The 26,866-nt window shown below is 49.2% G+C and overlaps 1 protein-coding gene across 1 annotated transcript in view; it reads right to left on the reverse strand.

Annotated features, from left to right (window-relative positions):
* Positions 1-194: 194 nt before the first annotated feature.
* Positions 195-26,866, reverse strand: part of STRIP2 (striatin interacting protein 2) — a 59,977-nt gene continuing 33,305 nt past the window's right edge. Inside the window, exons 12-19 of the mRNA XM_060246032.1 lie at positions 21,830-21,904; positions 19,327-19,424; positions 16,288-16,414; positions 14,793-14,893; positions 13,192-13,258; positions 7,027-7,131; positions 3,211-3,415; positions 195-1,676 (exon numbers count right to left, since the gene is read on the reverse strand). Of these exons, the coding sequence (XP_060102015.1) occupies positions 1,426-1,676; positions 3,211-3,415; positions 7,027-7,131; positions 13,192-13,258; positions 14,793-14,893; positions 16,288-16,414; positions 19,327-19,424; positions 21,830-21,904 (1,029 nt within the window). The 3' untranslated portion in view covers positions 195-1,425. The remainder of the gene's footprint in view (positions 1,677-3,210; positions 3,416-7,026; positions 7,132-13,191; positions 13,259-14,792; positions 14,894-16,287; positions 16,415-19,326; positions 19,425-21,829; positions 21,905-26,866) is intronic.

Raw genomic sequence — 26,866 nt, forward strand, 5'->3', positions numbered from 1 at the left:
ACATTCTGCCTACAATAAAAACCGAATTTCTGTATGCAAATGAAGACCTAAAAAGTGCCCATTGTTCTATAAGAGGAGCTCAAACAGATGAATTCTCAAATAATAAATGAGAAGCCCGAGATGCCTCTGCGTCCTTAAAAATGTGTGGATGCTTTACTGGAACGGATAAAACTCACATTTGATTCCCAGTCATACCAATGATCCATGGAATAATTTATTTCAATTTAAAGTCCACATTTTTGCCCGGAATCTTAATATATTCATTACCCATTTATACAGGTTTCTTCAGGTTTAGGGGTAACAGGGAATCATTCTTTATTTAAAAAAAAAATTAAAAATTGCACGTTAACAGTAAAGTTTTCAAGCAAGATAGAGGCTGCCTTTAGATATTCATGGGCCTGAAGACAGATCTGGGGTTTTTGGCACAATAGCCCCACTTTGGCATGGCACTTTGGTACGGCAGACCCACTGTCACAGAAAGTGTTTGGGGCATTTGCACACCATGAAACTCCACAGGTTTCCATGTAACTGCCACTTGCGGGCAGTTTTTGTGAAAACCGAGTTTAAATTAGGCAAAACATGTCCTGTAATATATGCCCAGACAGAGGCCATAAAAGCAGATTTACACAAGAACTTTTCACTCTGGAGGTACAATTGGGCCCCATGCGATATCCATAGGGCAGCTTTCATGTTTGGATACACCTGGAATTGTCACTTCTAAGCTCCAAGACACACAGCTTGCTTTCATCCAAAATCACGGAATTTGTAGTGTCTAGATTCTGTGAAACAAACTGCACGCGTTAAACATTTCAAACACACACATCTCTTCGGGGATGCAGGCACAGAAACTGCACACACTGTAGGAAATACAGTGCAGATAACAACCGAGGCAAGCGAAAGAAGGAACGCCCAATATTAGACCTTAAAAATATATAATGGAGGCGAACAAAAATTGCATCCGGCCCTTTGACTGCTTAATAATTTGTTTGGAACATTTCCAACCCCTCCTGGGGGAAAAAATGAATAGCTTGAGAGATGTAAGAACAGGTGTGTAGGAAACAGGCCCCATATCTGGGTCTCTGCCCACATTTGAGGGCTCCGAGTTAGACACCAAACTCCAGAAGGGATCCACCGACTGCAAAACTTGCGCATCCAATGTATATTATATCACATCTTTATCAGCACCTCCATTGCCCCTTGCAAGCCTATTAACTCTAGGACGGGGTGGGGTGGAGGGAATGGGAAGATACTAGCAAAGTTTGAGGGTATCCTCTTAAGGGTCTTTAGCAAGGCAACCCCGTGCAACGTTCCCTGCCAGGCGTTAAGAGCCCCAAGCCCAGAAGGATCCACCCTTTCTCCCAGGGACAGAGCACCTATGACCAGAAGCAAGGCAGCTATTGGTTCGGGATCTGCTTCCCAGCCCCGTCACTGATAGCACAGAAGCTCTTCCCAGCGGATGGGCTGTGAGAACACTTCTCTCTCCAGCCAGAGTTCGTAGGAGTAATGGAAATCCTCCGGGAGCTCCAAGTGCTGGCCTAGCACGCTCTGCAAGCAGTTGTCCACAGGCGCAAACTCAGAGTCTTGGGGTTTATCGTAGCGGCGGCTGTTGAAGGCCTCGATGTTGGCTCGTAAAGTGCACTCTTCCGCTTGGAAGTCCCAGGGCCGAGCGTCAATATCTGTGTGCCAAAAAAGCAGAGAGAGAGAGAGATTCAGCTGTGTAACATAGATCCACTGTGGTAACATAGCAAGTGTTGGACTGGATGGGCCATTGGCCTGATCCAAGATGGCTTTCCTTGTGTTCTTACGTGACACAGAGTGTTGGACTGATGGGCCACTGACCTGATCCAACATGGCTTCTCTTATGTTCTTATGTGACACAGAGTGTTGGACTGGATGGGCCACTGGCCTGATCCAAGATAGCTTCCCTTGTGTTGTGTTGGACTGGATGGGCCACTGTCCAACATGGCTCCTCTTATGTTCTTATGTGACACAGAGTGTTGGACTGGATGGGCCACTGGCCTGATCCAACATGGCTCCTCTTATGTTCTTATGTGACACAGAGTGTTGGACTGGATGGGCCACTGGCCTGATCCAACATGGCTTCTCTTATGTTCTTATGTGACACAGAGTGTTGGACTGGATGGGCCATTGGCCTGATCCAACATGGCTTCTCTTCTGTTCTTATGTGACACAGAGTGTTGGACTGGAGGGGCCATTGGTCTGAGCCAACATGGCTTCTCTTCTGTTCTTATGTGACACAGAGTGTTGGACTGGATGAGCCATTGGCCTGATCCAACAAGGCTTCTCTTATGTTCTTATGTGACACAGAGTGCTGGACTGGATGGGCCATTGGTCTGAGCCAACATGGCTTCTCTTATGTTCTTATGTGACACAGAGTGTTGGACTGGATGGGCCACTGGCCTGATCCAACATGGCTTCTCTTATGTTCTTATGTGACACAGAGTGTTGGACTGGATGGGCCATTGGCCTGATCCAACAAGGCTTCTCTTCTGTTCTTATGTGACACAGAGTGTTGGACTGGAGGGGCCATTGGTCTGAGCCAACATGGCTTCTCTTCTGTTCTTATGTGACACAGAGTGTTGGACTGGATGAGCCATTGGCCTGATCCAACAAGGCTTCTCTTATGTTCTTATGTGACACAGAGTGTTGGACTGGAGGGGCCACTGGCCTGATCCAACATGGCTTCTCTTATGTTCTTATGTAACACAGAGTGTTGGACTGGAGGGGCCACTGGCCTGATCCAACAGGGCTTCTCTTATGTTCTTATGTAACACAGAGTGTTGGACTGGAGGGGCCACTGGCCTGATCCAACAGGGCTTCTCTTATGTTCTTATGTAACACAGAGTGTTGGACTGGAGGGGCCACTGGCCTGATCCAACATGGCTTCTCTTATGTTCTTATGTGACACAGAGTGTTGGACTGGATGAGCCACTGGCCTGATCCAACATGGCTTCTCTTATGTTCTTATGTAACACAGAGTGTTGGACTGGAGGGGCCACTGGCCTGATCCAACAGGGCTTCTCTTATGTTCTTCTGTGACACAGAGTGTTGGACTGGATGAGCCACTGGCCTGATCCAACATGGCTCCTCTTTTTTTTAAAATTTTTTAATTTTTATCAGCTGGTCCAGAAACTGGAACCGTGACCCAGAACTTCTTGGATGAAGAGGCTCTCCTCGTCCCCCGCTCACCATTGCCGTAAGCCCAGTCGTCGTTCATGCGGTGGCGCACTTTCTGGTAGATGGCGGACATGGTCTTCATGTTGCTCTTGCGCCACTGGCGTCCCAAGTACTTGGTCTGGATCTTCAGCAGCTTCAGGACGTAGAGTTGCATCATGGCTTGCTTCACTTTCAGGGCTCGCTTCAGGATAGGGGCCGACTTGAAAACCACCAGCATCTTCCAGCATACCAAAGAGGGAAAATGTAAGAGAAAACTTTTTTTAAGGCCCTGTAATTTAGCAGAACAATGCTTGACCAGTGAAATAAGGTCTGAACAGGTAAAGCTGCCTTATACTGAATCAAAACCTTGGTCCATCAAAGGCAATATTAATTAAGGGAGGGACGGTGGATCAGTGGTAGAGCAACTTTTAACAGAAAGGAAGAAGGCATTTTCATCCACCAATCTTGTTACCCAGCTCTGCAAAACACCCTACAGACTACAAATTGCAGAAAGTCTCAGAACAACCAGCAAATTCCACAGAACAATCAGCACAGTCAACAACCATCTTCCTTATATTCAAACCCCTTCCAACCCTCCCAGCAATCAACACAGAACAACGGTCACATTCAACAGCCAGTTTCCTTATCACTACCTTTCCAGGAAGCCCCACCAAACAATGGGCACATCCACAAACCAATTGCCCTTTCATCACACCCCCTCCAGCCTAGAAATAACAGCTCTCCAGCAGCCCTGGCCCCACTCAATGCACAGCAGCCAAGAAGGTCTGAGCGCCTGCTCCAGCTGCAACGCCACTGAGGATGTTCTCCGCAGCTGAGAACGAAACGTCTGGAAGGAAAACTTTCTCCAGTAGAACACGGCACTTGATCCCGAAAGATTCTACAAACCCTAATGATGTTACCAGCTGTGAAAACCTGAAATCTTTGGTAGAGCAACTGCTTGGCAAGCAGAAGGTCCCAGATTCAATCTCCGGCATCTCCAACTAAAAAGGGTCCAGGCACATAGGTGTGAGAAACCTCAGCTTGAGACTCTGGAGAGCCATGAAGTGGGCTATAGCTCAGCGGGTAGAGCCTCTGATTGGTAAGCAGAAGGTCCCAGGTTCAATCCCTGGCATCTCCAACTCAAAAGGGTCCAGGCAAGTAGGCATGGAAAAACCTGAGACCCTGGAGAGCCATGAAGCGGGCTATAGCTCAGTGGTAGAGCCTCTGCTTGGTAAGCAGAAGGTCCCAGGTTCAATCCCCAGCATCTCCAATTCAAAAGGGGTCCAGGCAAGTAGGGGTGGAAAAACCTCAGCTTGAGACCCTGGAGAGCCATGAAGCGGGCTATAGCTCAGTGGTAGAGCCTCTGCTTGGTAAACAGAAGGTCCCAGTTTCAATCCCCAGCATCTCCAACTAAAAAGGGTCCAGGCAAGTAGGCGTGAAAAACCTCAGCTTGAGACCCTTGAGAGCCGCTCCCAAGTCTGAGTAGACAAGATTGACTTTGATGGACCCAGGGTCTCATTCAGTAGAAGACAGCTTCATATGTTCATATGTTCAATATTGTTTGCTCATGCTCGGACTGGCATTAGCTCTCCAGGATCTGGGACATGGGTGGCCAAACTGAGGCTTGGGAGCCACAGGTGGCTCTTTCACATATATTGTGTGGCTCTTGGAGCCCCCACCTCTCCACTGGCCGGCTTGGAGAAGGCATTCCTCTCTTTAAATCCCTTCTCCAAACCAAGCCAGCCATGTGCCTGGAAAATGCATTTAAACTTAGTTGCTTTATTTCCTCTTCTCCTTCCCTCCTCCATCTATTTTCCTCTCTCCCTCCCTTCCTTCCCACCTCTGACGTTCACATCTTGAGGCTCTCAAACATCCGACATTTACTCTATGTGGCTCTTACGTTAAGCAAGTTTGGCCACCCCTGGTCTGGGACATCCTACACCCTTTGGGCGATACTCCTCCAATGCCCCCAAACAAGAAGCCCAAGTTACTTTTCTCAAATTGGCATCAATTCCAACTCCCCAAACTCTTCTTTGCAGCCTCTGCTTTATACTGGGCTGAGTCATCTGCTAAGTCCTCCCGTTACAGGGCTTTGGCCACGGAAATATGGGGGGGGGGGGGCAAGGTTCAGGATGGACAAAAGGAAATACCTGCTTTAACACAGAAAGTGATGAAAATGTGAGATTCACAGTCAGAGGATGCAGTGAGGGCCACAGGAATGAACGGAGGAGACGTCTATCGATGGCTACCAGCCAGCGTGACTGAGAGGAACCTCCACATTCAGAGGCACTGAACCTCTGAATCCAAGAGTTAGGAGGCAACATCAGAGGAAGGCCTCAGCCTCTCTGCCCTGTTGTTGGCCCTCCAGAGGAGCTGGTTGCCCACTGTGTGAGACAGGAGGCTGGACTAGATGGGCCCTCACTTGTCTGATCCAACAGGGCTCTTCTGAGGTTCTTATGAAGGCCTCAGCCTCTCTGCCCTGTTGTTGGCCCTCCAGAGGAGCTGGTTGCCCACTGTGTGAGACAGGAGGCTGGAATAGATGGGCCCTCACTTGTCTGATCCAACAGGGCTCTTCTGAGGTTCTTATGAAGGCCTCAGCCTCTCTGCCCTGTTGTTGGCCCTCCAGAGGAGCTGGTTGCCCACTGTGTGAGACAGGAGGCTGGACTAGATGGGCCCTCACTTGTCTATCCAACAGGGCTCTTCTGAGGTTCTTATGAAGGCGTCAGCCTCTCTGCCCTGTTGTTGGCCCTCCAGAGGAGCTGGTTGCCCACTGTGTGAGACAGGAGGTTGGACTAGATGGGCCCTCACTTGTCTGCTCCAACAGGGCTCTTCTGAGGTTCTTATGAAGGCCTCAGCCTCTCTGTCCTGTTGTTGGCCGTCCAGAGGAACTGGCTGCCCACTGTGTGAGACAGGAGGTTGGACTAGATGGGCCCTCACTTGTCTGATCCAGCAGGGCTCTTCTGATGTTCTTATGAAGGCCTCAGCCTCTCTGCTCTGTTGTTGGCCATCAAGAAGAACTGGTTGCCCAATATCCTATGAAGAAAGGTTGAAAGAGCTGGGGATGTTTAACCTGGAGAGGAGGCGGCTGAGAGGTGATATGATCACCATCTTCAAGTACTTGAAGGGCTGTCATATGGTGTGGAATTGTTTTCTGTGGCCCCAAAAGGTAGGACCAGAACCAACGGGTTGAAATTAAAATCAGAAGAGTTTCCGGCGCAACATTAGGAAGAACTTCCTGACCGTTAGAGCAGTTTCTCAGTGGAACAGGCTTCCTCGGGAGGTGGTGGGCTCTCCTTCCTTGGAGGTTTTTAAACACAGGCTAGATGGCCATCTGATAGCCATGCTAATTCTGTGAATTTAGGGGGAGGTCTTTCCGTGGTGCAGGGGGTTGGACCAGATGATCCTGGGGGGTCCCTTCCAACTCTACGATTCTAATGTGCAAGACAGGATGCTGGACTGGATAGATCACTGGCCTGATCCATCAGGGCTCTACTTATGTTCTTAATCAGGGGTGGAATTCTAGCAGGAGCTCCTTTGCATATTAGACCCCCCCCCCCCCCCGATGTAGCCAATCCTCCAAGAGCTTACAAGGCTCTTTTTTTTGTAAGCGCGAAGAGGATTGGCTACATCTGGGGGGGGGGGTGATCTAATATGCAAAGGAGCTCCTGCTAGAATTCCACCCCTGTTCTTAATCCAACCTCCAGGTGTTGGCCTAGAGTCTCCCAGTATTACAATGGCTCTCCAGACGACAGAGATCAGCTTCCCAGGAGAAGACGACTGCTTTGCAGGGCAGACTCTGTGCTGCAGTGCCCTGGTCTCTCTCCCAGAGCAGGGTGCCAACCTGCTCACCATCGTCCGGGAATGTTTCCACTTGGTCAGTTTGTTGAGGATCCTCAGCAGGTTGATGCAGGAGAAGAGGTTCCGCCAGCAGAACTGGTTGTTGTCTCCGGTCTCCTGCAAACGAACAGGAAGACAAATCAAAAAAGATACTTCTGTCACTGGTAGAGAGACCATAGAATCATGGAGTTGGAAGGCTCCCGCAGGGTTATCTAGTCCAATCCCCTGTACAATGCAGAAGATTCACAAAGACCTCCCTCTAAATTCACAGGGTCTTAATTGCTATCAGAGGGCCATCTAGCCTCTGTTGAAAAACCTCCAAGGAAGGAGAGCCCATCACCTCCCAAGGAAGCCTGTTCCACTGAGGAACCACTCTAAACTCACAAACCCCTCCCCCTAAATTCACAGGATCCTCATTGCTGTCAGATGGCCATCTAGCCTCTGTTTAAAAACCTCCAAGGAAGGAGAGCCCACCACCTCCCCAGGAGGAAGCCTGTTCCACTGAGGAACCGCTCTAAACTCACAAACCCCTCCCCCTAAATTCACAGGATCTTCATTGCTGTCAGATGGCCATCTAGCCTCTGTTGAAAAACCTCCAAGGAAGGAGAGCCCACCACCTCCCAAGGAGGAAGCCTGTTCCACTGAGGAACCGCTCTAAACTCACAAACACCTCCCCCTAAATTCACAGGATCTTCATTGCTGTCAGATGGCCATCTAGCCTCTGTTGAAAAACCTCCAAGGAAGCAGAGCCCACCACCTCCTGAGGAAGCCTGTTCCACTGTGGAATCGCTCTAACGGTCAGGAAGTTCTTCCTAAAGTTGAGCTGGAAACTCTTTTGATTTAATTTCAACCTGTTGGTTCTGGTCCTACCTTCTGGGGCCACAGAAAACCATTCTGCACCATCCTCTCTAGGACAGCCCTTCCAGTACTTGAAGGTGGTGATCCTATCACCTCTCAGCCGCCTCCTCTCCAGGCTAAACATCCCCAGCTCCTTCAACCTTTCCTCATAGGACTCGGTCTCTAGACCCCTCCCGATCTTTGTCACCCTCCTCTGGATCCGTTCCAGCTTGTCTACATCTTAAAATGTGGTGCCCAAAACTGGACGCAGTACTCCAGGTGAGGTCTTACCAGCGCAGAATAAAGCGATACCATCACATCACATGATCTGGACACTAGACTTTTGTTGATACAGCCCAAAATTGCATTGGCCTTTTTAGCCACCGCATCACACTGTTGACTTATGTTCAGCGAATGGACCACTAAGACCCCTAGATCTTTTTCACACATGCTACTGCCAGACAAATATCCCCTATCCTATAACTATGCATGGGATTTTTCCTACCTAAATGCAGAATTTTACATTTATCCCTGTTAAAATTCATTTTGTTTGGTTTCAGCCCAGTTTTCCAGCCTGTCCAGATCATCATGGTTCTAGCTTCAAATCTAGCTTTGAATCCCTCCTCTGCCATGGAAGCCTGCTGCGGTGAACTTGGGCCTGGGAGGTTCCGAACCCACCGGCCCACATTGGGCCAGGGGGGGGGACCTCCCCCTAAGTCGCCGTCGCAATGATGTCACCCAGAAGTGACATCATCGCACTGGTGATGGTGCGCAGCAGCCGCTCTAGGTGTTTCCGGGGAAATTCTGGTTTTCCTGGATGCTCTAGCCATTTGGGAGGGCAACCCTAGGCCAGATCCTCTCTCTCTGTCTGGGGCAGGGATGCTCTGTATTCTAGTGCTTGGGGGGGCACAGTGGGAGGGCTTCTAGTGTCCTGGCACCAATGATGGACCTCCTGATGGTGCCTGGGTTTTTTTGGCCACTGTGTGACACATAGCATTGGACTGGATGGGCCATTGGCCTGATCCAACATGGCTTCTCTCATGTTCTTATGTCTGGGGGCAGTGATGCTCTGTATTCTTGGTGCTTGGGGGGCCACAGCGGGAGGGCTTCTAGTGTCCTGGCCCCACTGATGGACCTCCTGATGGCACTTGGGTTTTTTGGCCACTGTGTGACACAGAGTGTTGGACTGGATGGGCCATTGGCCTGATCCAACATGGCTTCTCTTATGTTCTTATGTGACACAGAGTGTTGGACTGGATGGGCCACTGGCCTGATCCAACATGGCTTCTCTTATGTTCTTATGTGACACAGAGTGTTGGACTGGATGGGCCATTGGCCTGATCCAACATGGCTTCTCTTATGTTCTCCATGACCACATCATGCTTGTATTCAATTCTAGGCACTCCTAGATCTCTTCCAACTTGTTGCAAATCACCTTTCTCCTAGGAGAAGCAAAGGTTGATGGGCTTTTTATTTGCACACACCAGTGTAAGCTGGAAAAGTTACTATTGATAGGGCTAAAATGTTTTGGCAAATAATTCAGCAAGAGATTTCTAAGATTTTGGGATATGAATTCAATAAAGTGGCAGAGACTTTTCTGCCGGGATTACAAATGGAAAAAATTTCCAAAAGAAGACAGAACTTTAATATGGTACTTGCTCTCAGCTGCTAGGACATTGTATGCGCAGCTGTGGAAGCAAGAAAAAATACCACAGAAATGGGATTGGATTACAAAAGTTATGTCATAGAGTGAAATGGACAAATTAACAAGAAAATTAAGAGACTATGATTTGGAACTTTTTAAGTTGGAGTGGAAGAAATTCAGAAGATACGTAGAAAAAGAAGGGAAAATAAAAGGACATTGGATAATCTTTGATAATAATTAAGGTTTTTAAAATAAGAATATAACTGTTGGTTGTTGTTTTTTTCTTTAATAGTTAAGTGTACCTTTAATATTTGTTTCCTTTAAGTAAATAACACTGGCGGGGGTCAAGTAAAGGGGGGAGGGGAGGGGGAAAAGTAAGATATGAGGTAGAAAGTTTTTTCTTTTACTTTAAGTTTTTATAAGTTGTAGAGATAGTTTTGCTACCATATGTTACTAATAAAATTGTTTATTTAGAAAAAGAAAGAAAAGTTACTATTGATGAGCAATGAAAACAGGAAAAACCACAGTGTGCAGAAATTGCCACTAGAGGGCACTGACGTCTCAGGGAAAAGGCGCGGTCAAATCCACACCTAGAGTTATACTCCCCTGCCCCCCAACCCTGAGAAAGAACCATTTCAAAGTCGGACATGTGTGCACAACCAAGCCCCATTCCAGGCATTCCGGGAGCTGCTCTCCTTCGTTTATGAGGTCCTTAAAAGAAATTCAGACCTTGCCTATCTACACAGCAGAAGGAAACATATGAACATATGAAGCTGCCTTCTACTGAATCAGACCCTCGGTCCATCAAAGTCAGTATTGTCTTCTCAGACTGGCAGCGGCTCTCCAGGGTCTCAAGCTGAGGCTTATCACACCTATTTGCCTGGACTCTTTTGAGTTGGAGATGTCGGGGATTGAACCTGGGACCTTCTGCTTACCAAGCAGATGCTCTACCACTGAGCCACCGTCCCTCCCTTGACCAGCAGTGGCTCTCCAGGGTCTCAAGCTGAGGTTTTTCACGCCTATTTGCCTGGACCCTTTTGAGTTGGAGATGCCGGGGATTGAACCTGGGACCTTCTGCTTCCCAAGCAGATGCTCTACCACTGAGCCACCGTCCCTCCCTTGACCAGCAGTGGCTCTCCAGGGTCTCAAGCTGAGGTTTTTCACACCTATTTGCCTGGACCCTTTTGAGTAGGAGATGCCGGGGATTGAACCTGGGACCTTCTGCTTACCAAGCAGATGCTCTACCACTGAGCCACTGTCCCTCCCCTGCTCTCCAGGGTCTCAAGCTGAGGTTTTTCACGCCTACTTGCCTGGACTCTTTTGAGTTGGAGATGCCAGGCATTGAACCTGGGACCTTCTGCTTACCAAGCAGAGGCTCTACCACTGAGTCACCATCCCTCCCCAACATATATGAACCTATAAAGCTGCCTTCTACTGGATTAGACTCTTGGCCCATCAAAGTCAGTCTTGTCTACTCAGACTGGCAGCAGCTCTCCAGGGTCTCAAGCGGAGGTTTTTCACGCCTATTTGCCTGGACCCTTTTGAGTTGGAGATGCCGGGGATTGAACCTGGGACCTTCTGCTTCCCAAGCAGATGCTCTACCACTGAGCCACCATCCCTCCCTTGACCAGCAGTGGCTCTCCAGGGTCTCAAGCTGAGGTTTTTCACGCCTATTTGCCTGGACCCTTTTGAGTTGGAGATGCCGGGGATTGAACCTGGGACCTTCTGCTTACCAAGCAGATGCTCTACCACTGAGCCACTGTCCCTCCCTGTGAAGGAAAGGTCCCCTGTGCAACTCAGCAGAAGCCTAAGGTTTAATTACCCTGTGATTTTAGAGCCTCTTGAAATTCAAACACATCAAGCCATGCCGCCCTGTCCACTCTAGCCTTGGAGAAGAGCACCGTACGATGCTAGGGAGCCTTGGCTTGATGCGCCTGGATTTTTCCAAAGGAGTGGGGGGGGGGGTGCGCTGAGCAGGGGTCTGCCTTGAGCAGCAGAATCCATAGCACCAGCCCTGCAGACATGTTGTGTGGCTCTCAACGCCCCCACAACCCCATCGGCCAGCTTGGAGAAGGCATTTCTCTCTTAAATCGCTTCTCCAAGCTAAGCCAGCTTGAAGAATGGATTTAAAGTTGCTTTCTTTCAACCTCTCCCCCCCTCCCCCATCCATTTCCCTACCTTCCTTTACTCCTCCCAGGGATTGATGCTCCATCATTTTGGGTGGCGAAGTTGAGTAGAGGAGATACAAGGTGCAATTCCACTCTGCTTTGAATCCAAAGGGCATCCCTTCTACCCCACAGCTGTCTACCTGTGCTAACTGCGCCAGAGTGAATTTGTCCCTACCCTAATCTTGCAAGAAGGATGTCATTGAACTAATTTTACAGAGGAGGGATCGAGGCGAAGAAGCTCGCCGTTGGGAATCAAGGATGCAAGAAGTGAAGACGGACAACAGGAAATGCTAACTTGACACACAGTGATTAAACTGCAGAATTCGCTGCCAGGCGTGATGGCCAAAGGACTAAGCAGCTTTACAAGGGAATTAGATAGATTCATGGCGGAGAGGGCTGTCTAGGGCTACGAGCCATGGTGCCTGAGGAGAACCTCCACGTTCAGAGGAGTTAACCCTCTGAATCCCAGAACCGGAGGCTAGAGGGCCATCTGACAGCAATGTTGATCCTCTGAATTCAGGGGGAGGCATTTGTGAATTTCCTGAATTGTGCAGGAGGTGGGACTAGATAATCCTGGAGGTCCCCTTCCAACTCTATGATTGGGGAGGGACGGTGGCTCAGTGGTAGAGCATCTGCTTGGTAATCAATCCCCGGCATCTCCAACTAAAAAGGGTCCAGGCAAATAGGCATGAAAAACCTCAGCTTGAGACCCTGGAGAGCCATGAAGAGGGCTATAACTCAGTGGTAGAGCCTCTGCTTGATAAGCAGATTCAATCCCCGACATCTCCAACTCAAAAGGATCCAGGCAAACAGGCGTGAAAAAACTCAACCTGAGACCCTGGAGAGCGGCTGCCAGTCTGAGGAGACAAAGACTGACTTTGATGGACTGAGGGTCTGATTCAGTATAAGGCAGCTTCATATGCTCATATATGTTGGGGAGAGAGGGTGGCTCAGTGGTAGAGCCTCTGCTTGGTAAGCAGAAGGTCCCAGGTTCAATCCCCGGCATCTCCAACTAAAAAGGGTCCAGGCAAGTAGGCGTGAAAAACCTCAACTTGAGACCCTGGAGAGCAGGGGAGGGACAGTGGCTCAGTGGAAGAGCATCTGCTTGGTAAGCAGGTCTAAGGTTCAATCCCCGGCATCTCCAACTCAAAAGGGTCCGGGCAAGTAGGCGTGAAAAACCTCAGCTGGAGACCCTGGAGAGCCGCTGCCAGTCTGAGTAGACAAGACTGACTTTGATGGACTGAGGGTCTGGTTCAGTAGAAGGCAGCTTCATAGGTTCATATATATTCTATGGAGGAGAGGTCTATCAATGGCCACTAGCCCTGGTAACTGAGAGGAACCTCCACCTGCAGCGGCACTAAGCCTCTGAATCCCAGAGGCAGGAGGCAACATCAGAGGAAGGCCGTGGCCTTTGTGCCCTCCTGTTGGCCGTCCAGACTATGGATACAGGATGCTGGACAAGATGGACCACTGGTCCGATCTGGCAGGGCTCTTCTTTCATTCTTGTGTCATTTTTCTTCCACTTACCAAGCTTTCTGCATTCAGCTCTGGCAACTCATGGACCGTGCAGGAAGGGTAATCCAGAACCGAGATGCTTCGAGGGAAACAAAAAAGGGCATTTATTTATTTATTTGAAAAGGGCCACCACAGCAGCTAAGCTATTCAAAACAAGAGATGACAGAGATGACAAAACAAGAGATAAAAATATGGAGCAGAGCTCCATCAGTGGCTATTAGCCACAGTGTGTGTGTGTGTATATATATATAAAAAAAATTGCCACTGTGTGACACAGAGTGTTGGACTGGATGGGCACTGGCCTGATCCAACATGGCTTCTCTCATGTTCTTATGTGACACAGAGTGTTGGACTGGATGGGCCATTGGCCTGATCCAACATGGCTTCTCTCATGTTCTTATGTGACACAGAGTGTTGGACTGGATGGGCCTTTGGCCTGATCCAACATGGCTTCTCTTATGTTCTTATGTGACACAGAGTGTTGGACTGGAGGAGCCATTGGTCTGATCCAACATGGCTTCTCTTATGTGACACAGAGTGTTGGACTGGATGGGCCACTGGCCTGATCCAACATGGCTTCTCTTCTGTTCTTATGTGACACAGAGTGTTGCACTGGATGGCCATTGGCCTGATCCAGCATGGCTTCTCTTATGTTTTTATGACAAATTCACCTTTTAAAGACCATTAAAATCAGCTCCCCCAAACATACATTACTAAAACCAATTTTTAAGAACATAAGAGAAGCCATGTTGGATCAGGCCAATGGCCCATCCGGTCCAACACTTTGTGTCACAAAGTGGCCAATATATGTGTGTGTGTGTATATACACACACACACACATATATATACACTGTGGCTAATAGCCACTGATGGACCTCTGCTCCATATTTTTATCCAATCCCCTCTTAAAGCTGGTTATGCTTGTAGCCGCCACCACCTCCTGCGGCAGTGAATTCCAGATGTTAATCACCATTTGGGTGAAGAAGGACTTCCTTTTATCCATTTTAACCTCACTGCTCAGCAATTTCATCGAATGCCCACGAGTTCTCGTATTATGAGACGAGAGAAAATGACTTCTTTCTCTACTTCCTCCATCCCATGCATTATCTTGTAAACCTCTATCATGTCACCCCTCAGTCGACGTTTCTCCAAGCTAACGAGCCCCAAGCGTTTTAACCTTTCTTCATAAGGAAAGTGTTCCAAACCTTTAATCATTCGAGTTGCCCTTTTCTCTTTAAAAGAGTTAAAATACATACAAAACATAAAAACGTTGGTGAGAAAGGAGGGAACGCTGAACAAAAGTAAAAAAGTCTTTGCCCCCTGGCAGAAGATGGCAACAGAAGGAGGCAGACAAATCTCTGGGGCTGGGGGCAAGAATAGAGTTCCAGAGCTTTGGTGCCATAACCAAAAAGGCCCTGCCCCGGGTTACCACCTGCCTCATCACGGAAGGCAGAGGCGTCTAAAACGGGGCCTTTAAGGATGGCTAGTAGCTGTCAGGCATCAGTTCATCTCCACTACAGATCACATCAAACCATTCCATTCAAACCGGCCTTGGTATTTGCAAGGGGAAAGAACCCAGGGGAAGGTGATTCCTTCGCACAGGACACCATTACCTGTTTTTGGCAGCGATGTAGGACAGGATATTTTGGTTGAAGAACTTCAAGATCAGCGGAATGCAGTTGGCAAACACGAGATGCTGAGAGACATATTCAAACTGCAAGAAAGAAAAAGAAGAAGAGGAAAGAATTTTTTTGATTACCTCACACAGCGACCGCCAATTCTGCCTGAAGGGCCCAGAAAACCTTCCTGTCAGCTGCAGGGTTCGGACATCTCCATTAGGCGTGTGAGAACGGCAGTCGTCAGCTGAAAGTTTGGGCTCTTTCAGGTTTCTGTGCCACTGCCAGAACGGCACTCCTCCTGTGGTAGCCTGGGCTGTTTCAGGCCTTCATGATACTGCTTCAAGCCAGGCAAGAAATCTGGACTCCATCCCGTAAGCACAGCTGAAGCCTCCTGAACTACAGATAAAGCTGTTTAAAAACCCCTGGAGGGAGGGGGATGGAAATGTCATATGGGTTAATGCGAAAAAAAATTAAGAAATAAGTTTTGTAACCATATGCTACCAATAAATTGTTTAAACATTCAAGCTGTTTAAAAACCCAGAATCAGTGCCACTCTCAGCTAAGGAGCCAAGGGACAGGAAAGGTTGTTTGTGCTCTTCAAGCCCCTGAAAGAAGAAGATAATTGGATTTATACCCTGTCCTTTGCTCTGAGTGGCTCACAATCTCCTTTCCCTTCCTCCCCCACGACAGACACCCTGTGAGGTAGGTGGGACTGAGAGAGCTCTCATAGCTGCCCTTTCAAGGACAGAGTCTCAGAGCAGCTCACCATCTCCTTTACCCTTCCTCCCCAACAACAGACACCCTGTGAGGCGGGTGGGGCTTTGAGAGCTCTCCCAGAAGCTGCTCTTTCAAAGACAGAGTCTCAGAGCGGCTCACAATCTCCTTTACCTTCCACTCCCACAACAGACACAGTGTGAAGCAGGTGGGGCTGAGAGCTCTCTCAGAAGCTGCCCTTTCAAGGACAGACTCTCAGAGCGGTCTATAATCTCCTTCCCCTTCCTCCCCAACAACAGACACCCTGTGAGGTAGATGAAGATATTGGATTTATATCCCGCCCTCCACTCCAAAGAGTCTCAGAGCGGCTCAGAATCTCCTTTCCCTTCCTCCCCCACAACAGACACCCTGTGAAGTACATGAAGATATTGGATTTATATCCTGCCCTCCACTCCAAATTTCAGAGTCTCAGAGCGGCTCACAATCTCCTTTACCTTCCTCCCCCACAACAGACACCCTGTGAGGTGGGTGGGGCTGGAGAGGGCTCTCACAGCAGCTGCCCTTTCAAGGACAGCCTCTGCCAGAGCTCTGGCTGACCCAAGGCCATTCCAGCAGGTGCAAGTGGAGGAGTGGGGAATCAAACCGGTTCTCCCAGATAAGAGAGCTCTGGCTGACCCAAGGCCATTCCAGCTGCTGCAAGTGGAGGAGGGGGAATCAAACCCGGTTCTCCCAGATAAGAGTCCACGCACTCAATCACTACACTGAACTGGCTCACCTGATAAATGTGGTTCAGCTTGAAGTGCTTCAGCAGCAGGAGGAGCAAAGCCGAGATGCTTTTCACAATGATCTCCTTGTGCCGGTTCACGTCGATGCCCAGTTTCATGCTCTGCAGGACGGTGATGCTGATACGGTAGAAAGAGACCAAAAAGTGAGAGCAGCCCTCCCGGATCTGACGCATTCAGAGATAGTTCAAAGTTCAGGTTTATTACAGTCACTGACCAGTACATTTCAATCATTTTAAACAGGGGTGTCAAGCATGAGAAGCCATGTTGGATCAGGCTAACGAGAACGTAAGAGAAGCCATGTTGGATCAGGCCAATGGCCCATCCAGAGCAACACTCTGTGTGACATAGTGGGCAAAAAACAAAACCAGGTGCCATTAGGAGGTCCATCAGTGGAGGCAGGACACTAGAAACCCTCCCACTGTTGCCTCCCTCCCCAAGCAATAGGAATACAGAACATCACTTGCCCCTGAGTTCCATCAATACGCTGTGGCTTACAGCCACTGATGGACCTCTGCTCCATATAAACCTTTAAACCATTTTAAAAGTCACTTAAGAATCTGTTAAAAGTAAAACGTTTGGCCTATTTGCCTCCCTTTTTGCGTTCTAGTCCAACACTCTGTGTCACACATAAGAATGTAAGAGAAGCCATGCTGGATCAGGCCAATGACCCATCTAGTCCAACACTCTGCGTCACAGAAGAACATAAGAGAAGCCATGTTGGATCAGGCCAATGGCCCATCTAGTCCAACACTCTGTGTCACGTAAGAACATAAGAGAAGCCACGTTGGATCAGACCAATGGCCCATCTAGTCCAACACTCTGCGTCACAGAAGAACATAAGAGAAGCCATGCTGGATCAGGCCACTGGCCCATCCACTCCAACACTCTGTGTCACGTAAGAGAAGCCATGTTGGGTCAGGCCAGGGGCCCATCCAGTCCAACACTCTGTGTCACAGAAGAACATAAGAAAAGCCATGTTGGATCAGGCCAATGGCCCATCCAGTCCAACACTCTGTGTCACACATAAGAACGTAAGAGAATCCATGTTGGATCAGGCCAATGGCCCATCCAGTCCAACACTCTGCATCACATAAGAACATAAGAGAAGCCATGTTGGATCAGGCCAATGGTCCATCCAGTCCAACACTCTGTGTCACATAAGAACATAAGAGAAGCCATATTGGATCAGGCCAATGGCATATCCAGTCCAACGCTCTCTGTCACACATAAGAACGTAAGAGAAGCCATGCTGGATCAGGCCAATGGCCCATCCAGACCAACACTCTGTGTCACAGAAGAACATAAGAGAAGCCATGTTGGATCAGGCCAATGGCCCATCCAGTCCAACACTCTGTGTCACAGAGGAACATAAGAGAAGCCATGTTGGATCAGGCCAATGGCCCCTCCAGTCCAACACTCTGTGTCACACATAAGAACGTAAGAGAATCCATGTTGGATCAGGCCAATGGCCCATCCAGTCCAACACTCTGCATCACATAAGAACATAAGAGAAGCCATGTTGGATCAGGCCAATGGCCCCTCCAGTCCAACACTCTGTGTCACATAAGAACATAAGAGAAGCTATGTTGGATCAGGCCAAAGGCCCATCCAGACCAACACTCTGTGTCACATAAGAACATAAGAGAAGCCATGTTGGATCAGGCCAATGGCCTATCCAGTCCAACACTCTGTGTCACAGAAGAACATAAGAGAAGCCATGTTGGATCAGGCCAGTGGCCCATCCAGTCCAACACTCTGTGTCACAGAAGAACATCAGAGAAGCCATGTTGGATCAGGCCAATGGCCCATCCAGTCCAACACTCTGTGTCACATAAGAACGTAAGAGAAGCCATGTTGGATCAGGCCAATGGCCCATCCAGTCCAATACTCCGTGTCACACATAAGAACATAAGAGAAGCCATGCTGGATCAGGCCAATGGCCCATCCAGACCAACACTCTGTGTCATACAGTGGCCAAAAAACAAAAACAGGTGCCATTAGGAGGTCCATCAGTGGATGCAGGACACTAAAAGCCCTCCCACTGTTGCCTCCCTCCCTTAAGAATTTGTTAAAAGGGAAACGTTTGGCCTATTTGCCTCCCTTTTTGCGTTCCTTATAAACCTGGGAATGGAACCTAGCCCCCTGTCTTGTTGCCTGGTGGTTCCTATCCAACAGAAGATAGTCTAATTTAATTTTATTTTATCTGTCAAGAAACCTTTCCAACAGCGGGCTGATAATTTCCCTTCAGCTCACCGAATAAAAAGAGCAATTGAAGAATATATGCTCCAAGGAGTCTATTTCTGTCAGGGAACAGGAACAGAACCTGAGAACATAAGAGGTCCCTTTATTTCGCTGCTCTATTGCAGCAGATAGCAGGGACATACTCCTCGCTAGGGTAAATCTCCTTTTAGTGTTGTAAGATTCAAGGAAATATAGGTAGGCTGCAGATTACATTCAGATGTAAGCTGCCACTGAACATGGAGAGGTAACAGTGGGAGGGCTTCCAGTGTCCTGGCCCCACTGGTGGACCTCTTGATGGCACCTTGGTTTTTTGGCCACTGTGTGACACAGAGTGTTGGACTGGATGGGCCATTGGCCTGATCCAACATGGTTTCTCTTATGTTCTTATGTCTGGGGCAGTGATGCTCTGTCTTCTTGATGCTTGGGAGGAGGAAACAGTGGGAGGGCTTCTAGTGTCCTGGTCCCACTGGTGGACCTCCTGATGGCACCTGGGTTTTGGCTGCTGTGTGACACAAAGTGTTGGACTGGATGGGCCATTCGTCTAATCCAACATGGCTTCTCTTATGTTCTTATGAAGTTCTATTTAGCCATTGTAAGACATTCCCTCTACAAAGTGAGGAGGGGGATCTATACCCTTCATTGAAGTCACAAATTACTCTTTCCAAGACCCAAATCCAACCCTTCCTCCGTCTCAAACACTTGGCAGCCCTTCAGCTGCCCCATATCTCTACCAGCTGCAAGGTAGCACCGTTCCCCTCCCACAGTCGTCAAGTCAATCAAGGACTCACGGCATCTCCTCAGGTAGGACATCTGCTAGGATGTTGATAGAGTCCGTCTTGGCTTTAGAGGTTGGGGCGGCGGCTAGAAGAATCTTCAGCAATGCGATCTGCAGGCAGCAGAAGAAAAGAAAATAATTTATACCCCGCCCTTTGCAACTAAAGGAGTCTCAGAGAATCTCCTTTCCCTCCCCCTCCCCACAACAGAACAGCGGTGAGGTGGGCGGGGCTGAGAGCTCTCTCGCAGAACTGCTCTTGAGCAAAACAACCTTGAGAAAGAACTTGAGGCTAACCTAAGATCACATCAGCAGCTGCAAGTGGAGGAGTGGGGAATCAACCCCGGTTCTCTCAGATAAGAGAGCTCTGGCTGACCCAAGGCCATTCCAGCAGTTGCGAGTGGAGGAGTGAGGAATCCAACCGGGTTCTCCCAGATAAGAGAGCTCTGGCTGACCCAAGGCCATTCCAACAGGTGCAAGTAAAGGAATGGGGAATCAAACCCGGTTCTCCCAGATAAGTGAGCTCTGGCTGACCCAAGGCCATTCCAGCAGTTGCGAGTGGAGGAGTGAGGAATCCAACCCGCTTCTCCCAGATAAGAGAGCTCTGGCTGACCCAAGGCCATTCCAGCAGGTGCAAGTGGAGGAGTGGGGAACCAAACCCGGTTCTCCCAGATAAGAGAGCTCTGGCTGACCCAAGGCCATTCCAGCAGCTGCAAGTGGAGGAGTGGGGAATCAAACCCGGTTCTCCCAGATAAGAGAGCTCTGGCTGACCCAAGGCCATTCCAGCAGTTGCGAGTGGAGGAGTGAGGAATCCAACCCGGTTCTCCCAGATAAGAGAGCTCTGGCTGACCCAAGTCCATTCCAACAGGTGCAAGTAAAGGAATGGGGAATCAAACCTGGTTCTCCCAGATAAGAGAGCTCTGGCTGACCCAAGGCCATTGCAGCAGCTGCAAGTGGAGGAGTGGGGAGTCAAACCCGGTTCTCCCAGAGAAGAGTCCGCACACTTCACCAGTACACCAGAGGTGGCCAACCTTGCTTAATGCAAGAGCCACACAGAATAAATGTCAGATGTTTGAGAGCCTCAAGGAAGGAAAGAAGGAAAGGAGGAAGGGAGGGAGGCATATAGATGGGAAGGGAGAAGTAGAAATAAAGCAACTTTAACTTTAAAAGCATTCTCCAAGCCTCTGGCTGGCTTTGCTTGCAGAAGTGATTTAAAGAGAGAAATCCCTTCTGCAAGCCTGCCGATGGGGTGTTGGGGACCTCGAGAGCCACACAATGTGTGTGAAAGAGCCACATGTGGCTCCTGAGCCACAGTTTGGCCTTCCCTGCACTACACAAACTGGCACCCAAGAGCCTGTCATCCTCCTTAAAAGTCCTGATTGGGTGGCAAGGTTTTGGAGGGAAACTAGTCCAAAGAGGGGTGGGACCTGGGAGGGTAGCATAAAAAGGGCCAAGCGCAGGCAGGATGGGCTCTTTCCTGGAGAGGCTGCAGGCAGGGAGGTTTTATGTCTAGAGAGTCTGCAGACAGAGAAAGGCTGCTGTCTGGAACTGTATACGAAGGACTCCTCCAGACGGCCCAAAGAAGCCTGCCCTCTCCTGCAAAACAAAGCACCTGACCCTCCCTCGGCCCAACTCCACAAGGGCAGGACTGAGGAAGATCTGCAGCGACGTTCTCAAATCTGGGAAAGGAGGTCTAGCTGGAGATGGCCAGAAGGAAGCCGCTGCTGTCCCCACAGCACATCTTTTGGCTCGGTTCCTGTCACATAGGAGGGGCCTGGCAGAGCCTTCTACTGGCTGCCACCTCTCTGGTCAGGCTCTGTATGGAGGGCCCAGAGCACCAAACCACCCTGTCACGTGTAGAGTGACAACCCGAGACCTCCTTATTAATAAATACCTCTTAACTGTGACCAAGGAGACGTGAGGACCCAGGCAGGATAACAATAAAAAGAAGTTTATTATTAGTGCTCCAAAACAATAAGTGGGTGACAAAGATTTAATGCTAAAGTGAATACGAAACGCTAAAAGTTGGTGCAAAGAAACAAAAGCCCTGACGCATTTAGCTATACAGTCCCTACTCTAATACCAAACTCACCACCTTCCCTTAGTGGTGATCTTTTCTTGCTGCCAGTTCCAGACAGCAGCCTTTCTCTGTCTGCAGACTCTCTAGACATAAAACCTCCCTGCCTGCAGCCTCTCCAGGAAAAAAACCCAACCTGCCTGCGCTTGGCCCTTTTTATGCTATCCTCCCAGGTCCCACCCCTCTCTGGACTAGTTTCCCTCCAAAACCTTGCCACCCAATCAGAGAGACAGAGGGGGATCCAGGGAAACGAAGGCTTTTTCCAGAAACTCCTAGGCAGGCTTCCCTGGGGCCTGCAGGCCTCACAAGGCCCAGGATCATGACAGTTCCCCAGGGTCATCTCCTTCAACTGTTCCTACTTCTGGCAAGATCTCTGAGCTGCCACTTCCTTCCTGCATATACACAAATTCTTCATATGTGTACACACACACAAGTTACGCACCATGTACTGCGGCAAGTTGTACAACATTGCCTGGTACAGCATTTCACAGGGGGTCTCTTGCACATCTTCTTCCCCCTGGAAAAAAGGGAGAGGCAGTAAAGAAAAATTGTAAGGCACAGTACGAAAGAACATGAGAGAAGCTATGCTGGGTCAGGCCAGAGGCCCCTCCAGTCCAACACTCTGTGTCACAGAAGAACATCAGAGAAGCCATGTTGGATCAGGCCAAAGGCCCATCCAGTCCAACACTCTGTGTCACAGAAGAACATCAGAGAAGCCATGTTGGATCAGGCCAAAGGCCCATCCAGTCCAACACTCTGTGTCACAGAAGAACATCAGAGAAGCCATGTTGGATCAGGCCAAAGGCCCATCCAGTCCAACACTCTGTGTCACAGAAGAACATCAGAGAAGCCATGATGGATCAGGCCAAAGGCCCATCCAGTCCAACACTCTGTGTCACAGAAGAACATCAGAGAAGCCATGTTGGATCAGGCCAAAGGCCCATCCAGTCCAACACTCTGTGTCACATAAGAACAGAAGAGAAGCCATGTTGGATCAGGCCAAAGGCCCATCCAGTCCAACACTCTGTGTCACAGAAGAACATCAGAGAAGCCATGTTGGATCAGGCCAAAGGCCCATCCAGTCCAACACTCTGTGTCACAGAAGAACATCAGAGAAGCCATGTTGGATCAGGCCAAAGGCCCATCCAGTCCAACACTCTGTGTCACAGAAGAACATCAGAGAAGCCATGATGGATCAGGCCAGAGGCCCCTCCAGTCCAACACTCTGTGTCACAGAAGAACATCAGAGAAGCCATGATGGATCAGGCCAAAGGCCCATCCAGTCCAACAATCTGTGTCACAAAAGAACATAAGAGAAGCCATGTTGGATCAGGCCAAAGGCCCATCCAGTCCAACACTCTGTGTCACAGAAGAACATCAGAGAAGCCATGTTGGATCAGGCCAAAGGCCCATCCAGTCCAACACTCTGTGTCACAGAAGAACATCAGAGAAGCCATGTTGGATCAGGCCAAAGGCCCATCCAGTCCAACACTCTGTGTCACAGAAGAACATCAGAGAAGCCATGTTGGATCAGGCCAAAGGCCCATCCAGTCCAACACTCTGTGTCACAGAAGACCATCAGAGAAGCCATGATGGATCAGGCCAGAGGCCCCTCCAGTCCAACACTCTGTGTCACAGAAGAACATCAGAGAAGCCATGATGGATCAGGCCAAAGGCCCATCCAGTCCAACACTCTGTGTCACATAAGAACATCAGAGAAGCCATGTTGGATCAGGCCAAAGGCCCATCCAGTCCAACACTCTGTGTCACAGAAGAACATCAGAGAAGCCATGATGGATCAGGCCAGAGGCCCCTCCAGTCCAACACTCTGTGTCACAGAAGAACATCAGAGAAGCCATGATGGATCAGGCCAAAGGCCCATCCAGTCCAACAATCTGTGTCACAAAAGAACATAAGAGAAGCCATGTTGGATCAGGCCAAAGGCCCATCCAGTCCAACACTCTGTGTCACAGAAGAACATCAGAGAAGCCATGTTGGATCAGGCCAAAGGCCCATCCAGTCCAACACTCTGTGTCACAGAAGAACATCAGAGAAGCCATGTTGGATCAGGCCAAAGGCCCATCCAGTCCAACACTCTGTGTCACAGAAGAACATCAGAGAAGCCATGTTGGATCAGGCCAAAGGCCCATCCAGTCCAACACTCTGTGTCACAGAAGACCATCAGAGAAGCCATGATGGATCAGGCCAGAGGCCCCTCCAGTCCAACACTCTGTGTCACAGAAGAACATCAGAGAAGCCATGATGGATCAGGCCAAAGGCCCATCCAGTCCAACACTCTATGTCACAAAAGAACGTAAGAGAAGCCATGTTGGATCAGGCCAAAGGCCCATCCAGTCCAACACTCTGTGTCACATAAGAACATAAGAGAAGCCATGTTGGATCAGGCCAAAAGCCCATCCAGTCCAACACTCCGTGTCACAGAAGAACATCAGAGAAGCCATGATGGTTCAGGCCAAAGGCCCATCCAGTCCAACATTCTGTGTCAAAGAAGAACATAAGAGAAGCCATGTTGGATCAGGCCAAAGGCCCATCCAGTCCAACACTCTGTGTCACAGAAGAACATAAGAGAAGCCATGTTGGATCAGGCCAAAGGCCCATCCAGTCCAACACTCTGTGTCACATAAGAACAGAAGAGAAGCCATGTTGGATCAGGCTAATGGCCCATCCAATCCAACACTCTGTGTCACAGAAGAACAAGAGAAGCCATGTTGGGTCACACCAATGGCCCCTCCAGTCCAACACTCTGTGTCACATAAGAACATGAGAAGCCATGTTGGATCAGGCCAAAGGCCCATCCAGTCCAACACTCTGTGTCACAGAAGAACATAAGAGAAGCCATGTTGGATCAGGCCAAGGGCCCATCCAGTCCAACACTCCGTGTCACAAAAGTACATAAGAGAAGTCATGTTGGATCAGGCCAAAGGCCCATCCAGTCCAACACTCTGTGTCACATAAGAACAGAAGAGAAGCCATGTTGGATCAGGCTAATGGCCCATCCAATCCAACACTCTGTGTCACAGAAGAACAAGAGAAGCCATGTTGGATCACACCAATGGCCCCTCCAGTCCAACACTCTGTGTCACAGAAGAACATAAGAGAAGCCATGATGGATCAGGCCAAAGGCCCATCCAGTACAACACTGTGTGTCACAGAAGAACATAAGAGAAGCCATGTTGGATCAGGCCAAAGGCCCATCCAGTCCAACACTCTGTGTCACAGAAGAACATAAGAGAAGCCATGTTGGATCAGGCCAAAGGCCCATCCAGTTCAACACTCTGTGTCACAGAAGAACATAAGAGAAGCCATGATGGATCAGGCCAATGGCCCATCCAGTCCAACATTCTGTGTCACAGAAGACCATAAGAGAAGCCATGTTGGATCAGGCCAAAGGCCCATCCAGTCCAACACTCTGTGTCACAGAAGAACATAAGGGAAGGGACGGTGGCTCAGTGGTAGAGCATCTGCTTGGGAAGCAGAAGGTCCCAGGTTCAATCCCCGGCATCTCCAAAAAAGGGTCCAGGCAAATAGGTGTGAAAAACCTCAGCTTGAGACCCTGGAGAGCCGCTGCCAGTCTGAGAAGACAATACTGACTTTGATGGACCGAGGGTCTGATTCAGTATAAGGCAGCTTCATATGTTCATATGTTCATAAGAGAAGCCATGTTGGATCAGGCTAATGGCCCATCCAATCCAACACTCTGTGTCACAGAAGAACAAGAGAAGCCATGTTGGATCACACCAATGGCCCCTCCAGTCCAACACTCTGTGTCACAGAAGAACATAAGAGAAGCCATGATGGATCAGGCCAAAGGCCCATCCAGTACAACACTGTGTGTCACAGAAGAACATAAGAGAAGCCATGATGGATCAGGCCAATGGCCCATCCAGTCCAACATTCTGTGTCACAGAAGACCATAAGAGAAGCCATGTTGGATCAGGCCAACGGCCCATCCAGTCCAACACTCTGTGTCACATAAGAACATGAGAGAAGCCCTGTTGGATCAGGCCAATGGCCCATCCAGTCCAACACTCTGTGTCACATAAGAACATAAGAGAAGCCATGTTGGATCAGTCCAATAGCCCATCCAGTCCAACATTCTGGGTCCCACAGTGGTCAAAAAACCCCAAGTGCCATCAGGAGGTCCACCAGTGGGGCCAGTAAACTAGAAGCCCTCCCACTGTGCCCCCCCCCCAAATCACCAAGCATACAGAGCATCACTGCCCCAGACAGAGCGTTCCAACAATATGCTGCAACTAATAGCCACTGATGGACCTCTGCTCCATATGTTTATCCAATCCCCTCTTGAAGCTGTCTATGCTTTAGCCGCCACCACCTCCTGTGGCAGTGAATTCCGCATGTTAATCACCCTTTGGGCGAAGAAAGACTTCCTTTTATCTGTTCTAACCCGACTGCTCAGCAATTCCATTAAATGCCCACGAGTTCTTGTATTGTGAGGGGAGAAAAGGACTTCTTTCTCTACCTTCTCTATCCCATGCATAAACAATGGATGCAAAAACTGAGTGTAATTTTAATAAGGAGATCTTGGGCAGATAGTGTGCCCTAGGATGGTCTAATTTAACTGATTTGTACCAGGGTGAAAATTTAGTTTCTTGTATAACTTGTCTGCCTGTAGCAGCATCGTATGTGTATATTTGGGACCCACCATTAACTTCAGCCTGAGAGACTCCTTGGACAACATCTGGCTAATTATATGTTTGAAGAATTTTGTTATAATTGGATTGCCACTTAGGATCTTTTAGGCTTACAGAGAAACAAATGCTTGAGAAATGACTTAACCGGGTCTCTCTTCAGTTTGTGCCAGTAATTAAAAAGGGCTTTGCGATCACGTGCCCGAAGAGAGAACTGCTCTCAACAAAGCAGTTAGGTGTTTGGGGGTAGCACCGATAGCCATTTTAAGAAAAGGCTTTGGATTCTCTATAGAAGAAGAATTGCAGATTTGTACCCCGCCCTTATCTCTGAATCAGAGACTCAGAGCGGCTTACAATCTCCTATATCTTCTCCCCCCACAACAGACACCCTGCGAGGTGGGTGGGGCTGAGAGAGCTCTCACAGCAGCTGCCCCGTCAAGGACAACCTCTGCGAGAGCTATGGCTGACCCAAGGCCATTCCAGCAGCTGCAAGCGGAGGAGTGGGGAACCAAACCCGGTTCTCCCAGATAAGAGTCCGCGCACTTAACCACTACACCAAACTGGCTCTCTGGCTGACCCAAGGCCATTCCAGCAGCTGCAAGTGGAGGAGTGGGGAATCAAACCTGGTTCTCCCAGATAAGAGAGCTCTGGCTGACCCAAGGCCATTCCAGCAGCTGCAAGTGGAGGAGTGGGGAATCACACCCGGTTCTCCCAGATAAGAGAGCTCTGGCTGACCCAAGGCTATTCCAGCAGCTGCAAGTGGAGGAGTGGGGAATCAAACCCGGTTCTCCCAGATAAGAGAGCTCTGG

This window comes from Heteronotia binoei, chromosome 8 (genome assembly GCF_032191835.1).
Source record: "Heteronotia binoei isolate CCM8104 ecotype False Entrance Well chromosome 8, APGP_CSIRO_Hbin_v1, whole genome shotgun sequence".
Taxonomy (NCBI): Eukaryota; Metazoa; Chordata; class Lepidosauria; order Squamata; family Gekkonidae; genus Heteronotia; species Heteronotia binoei.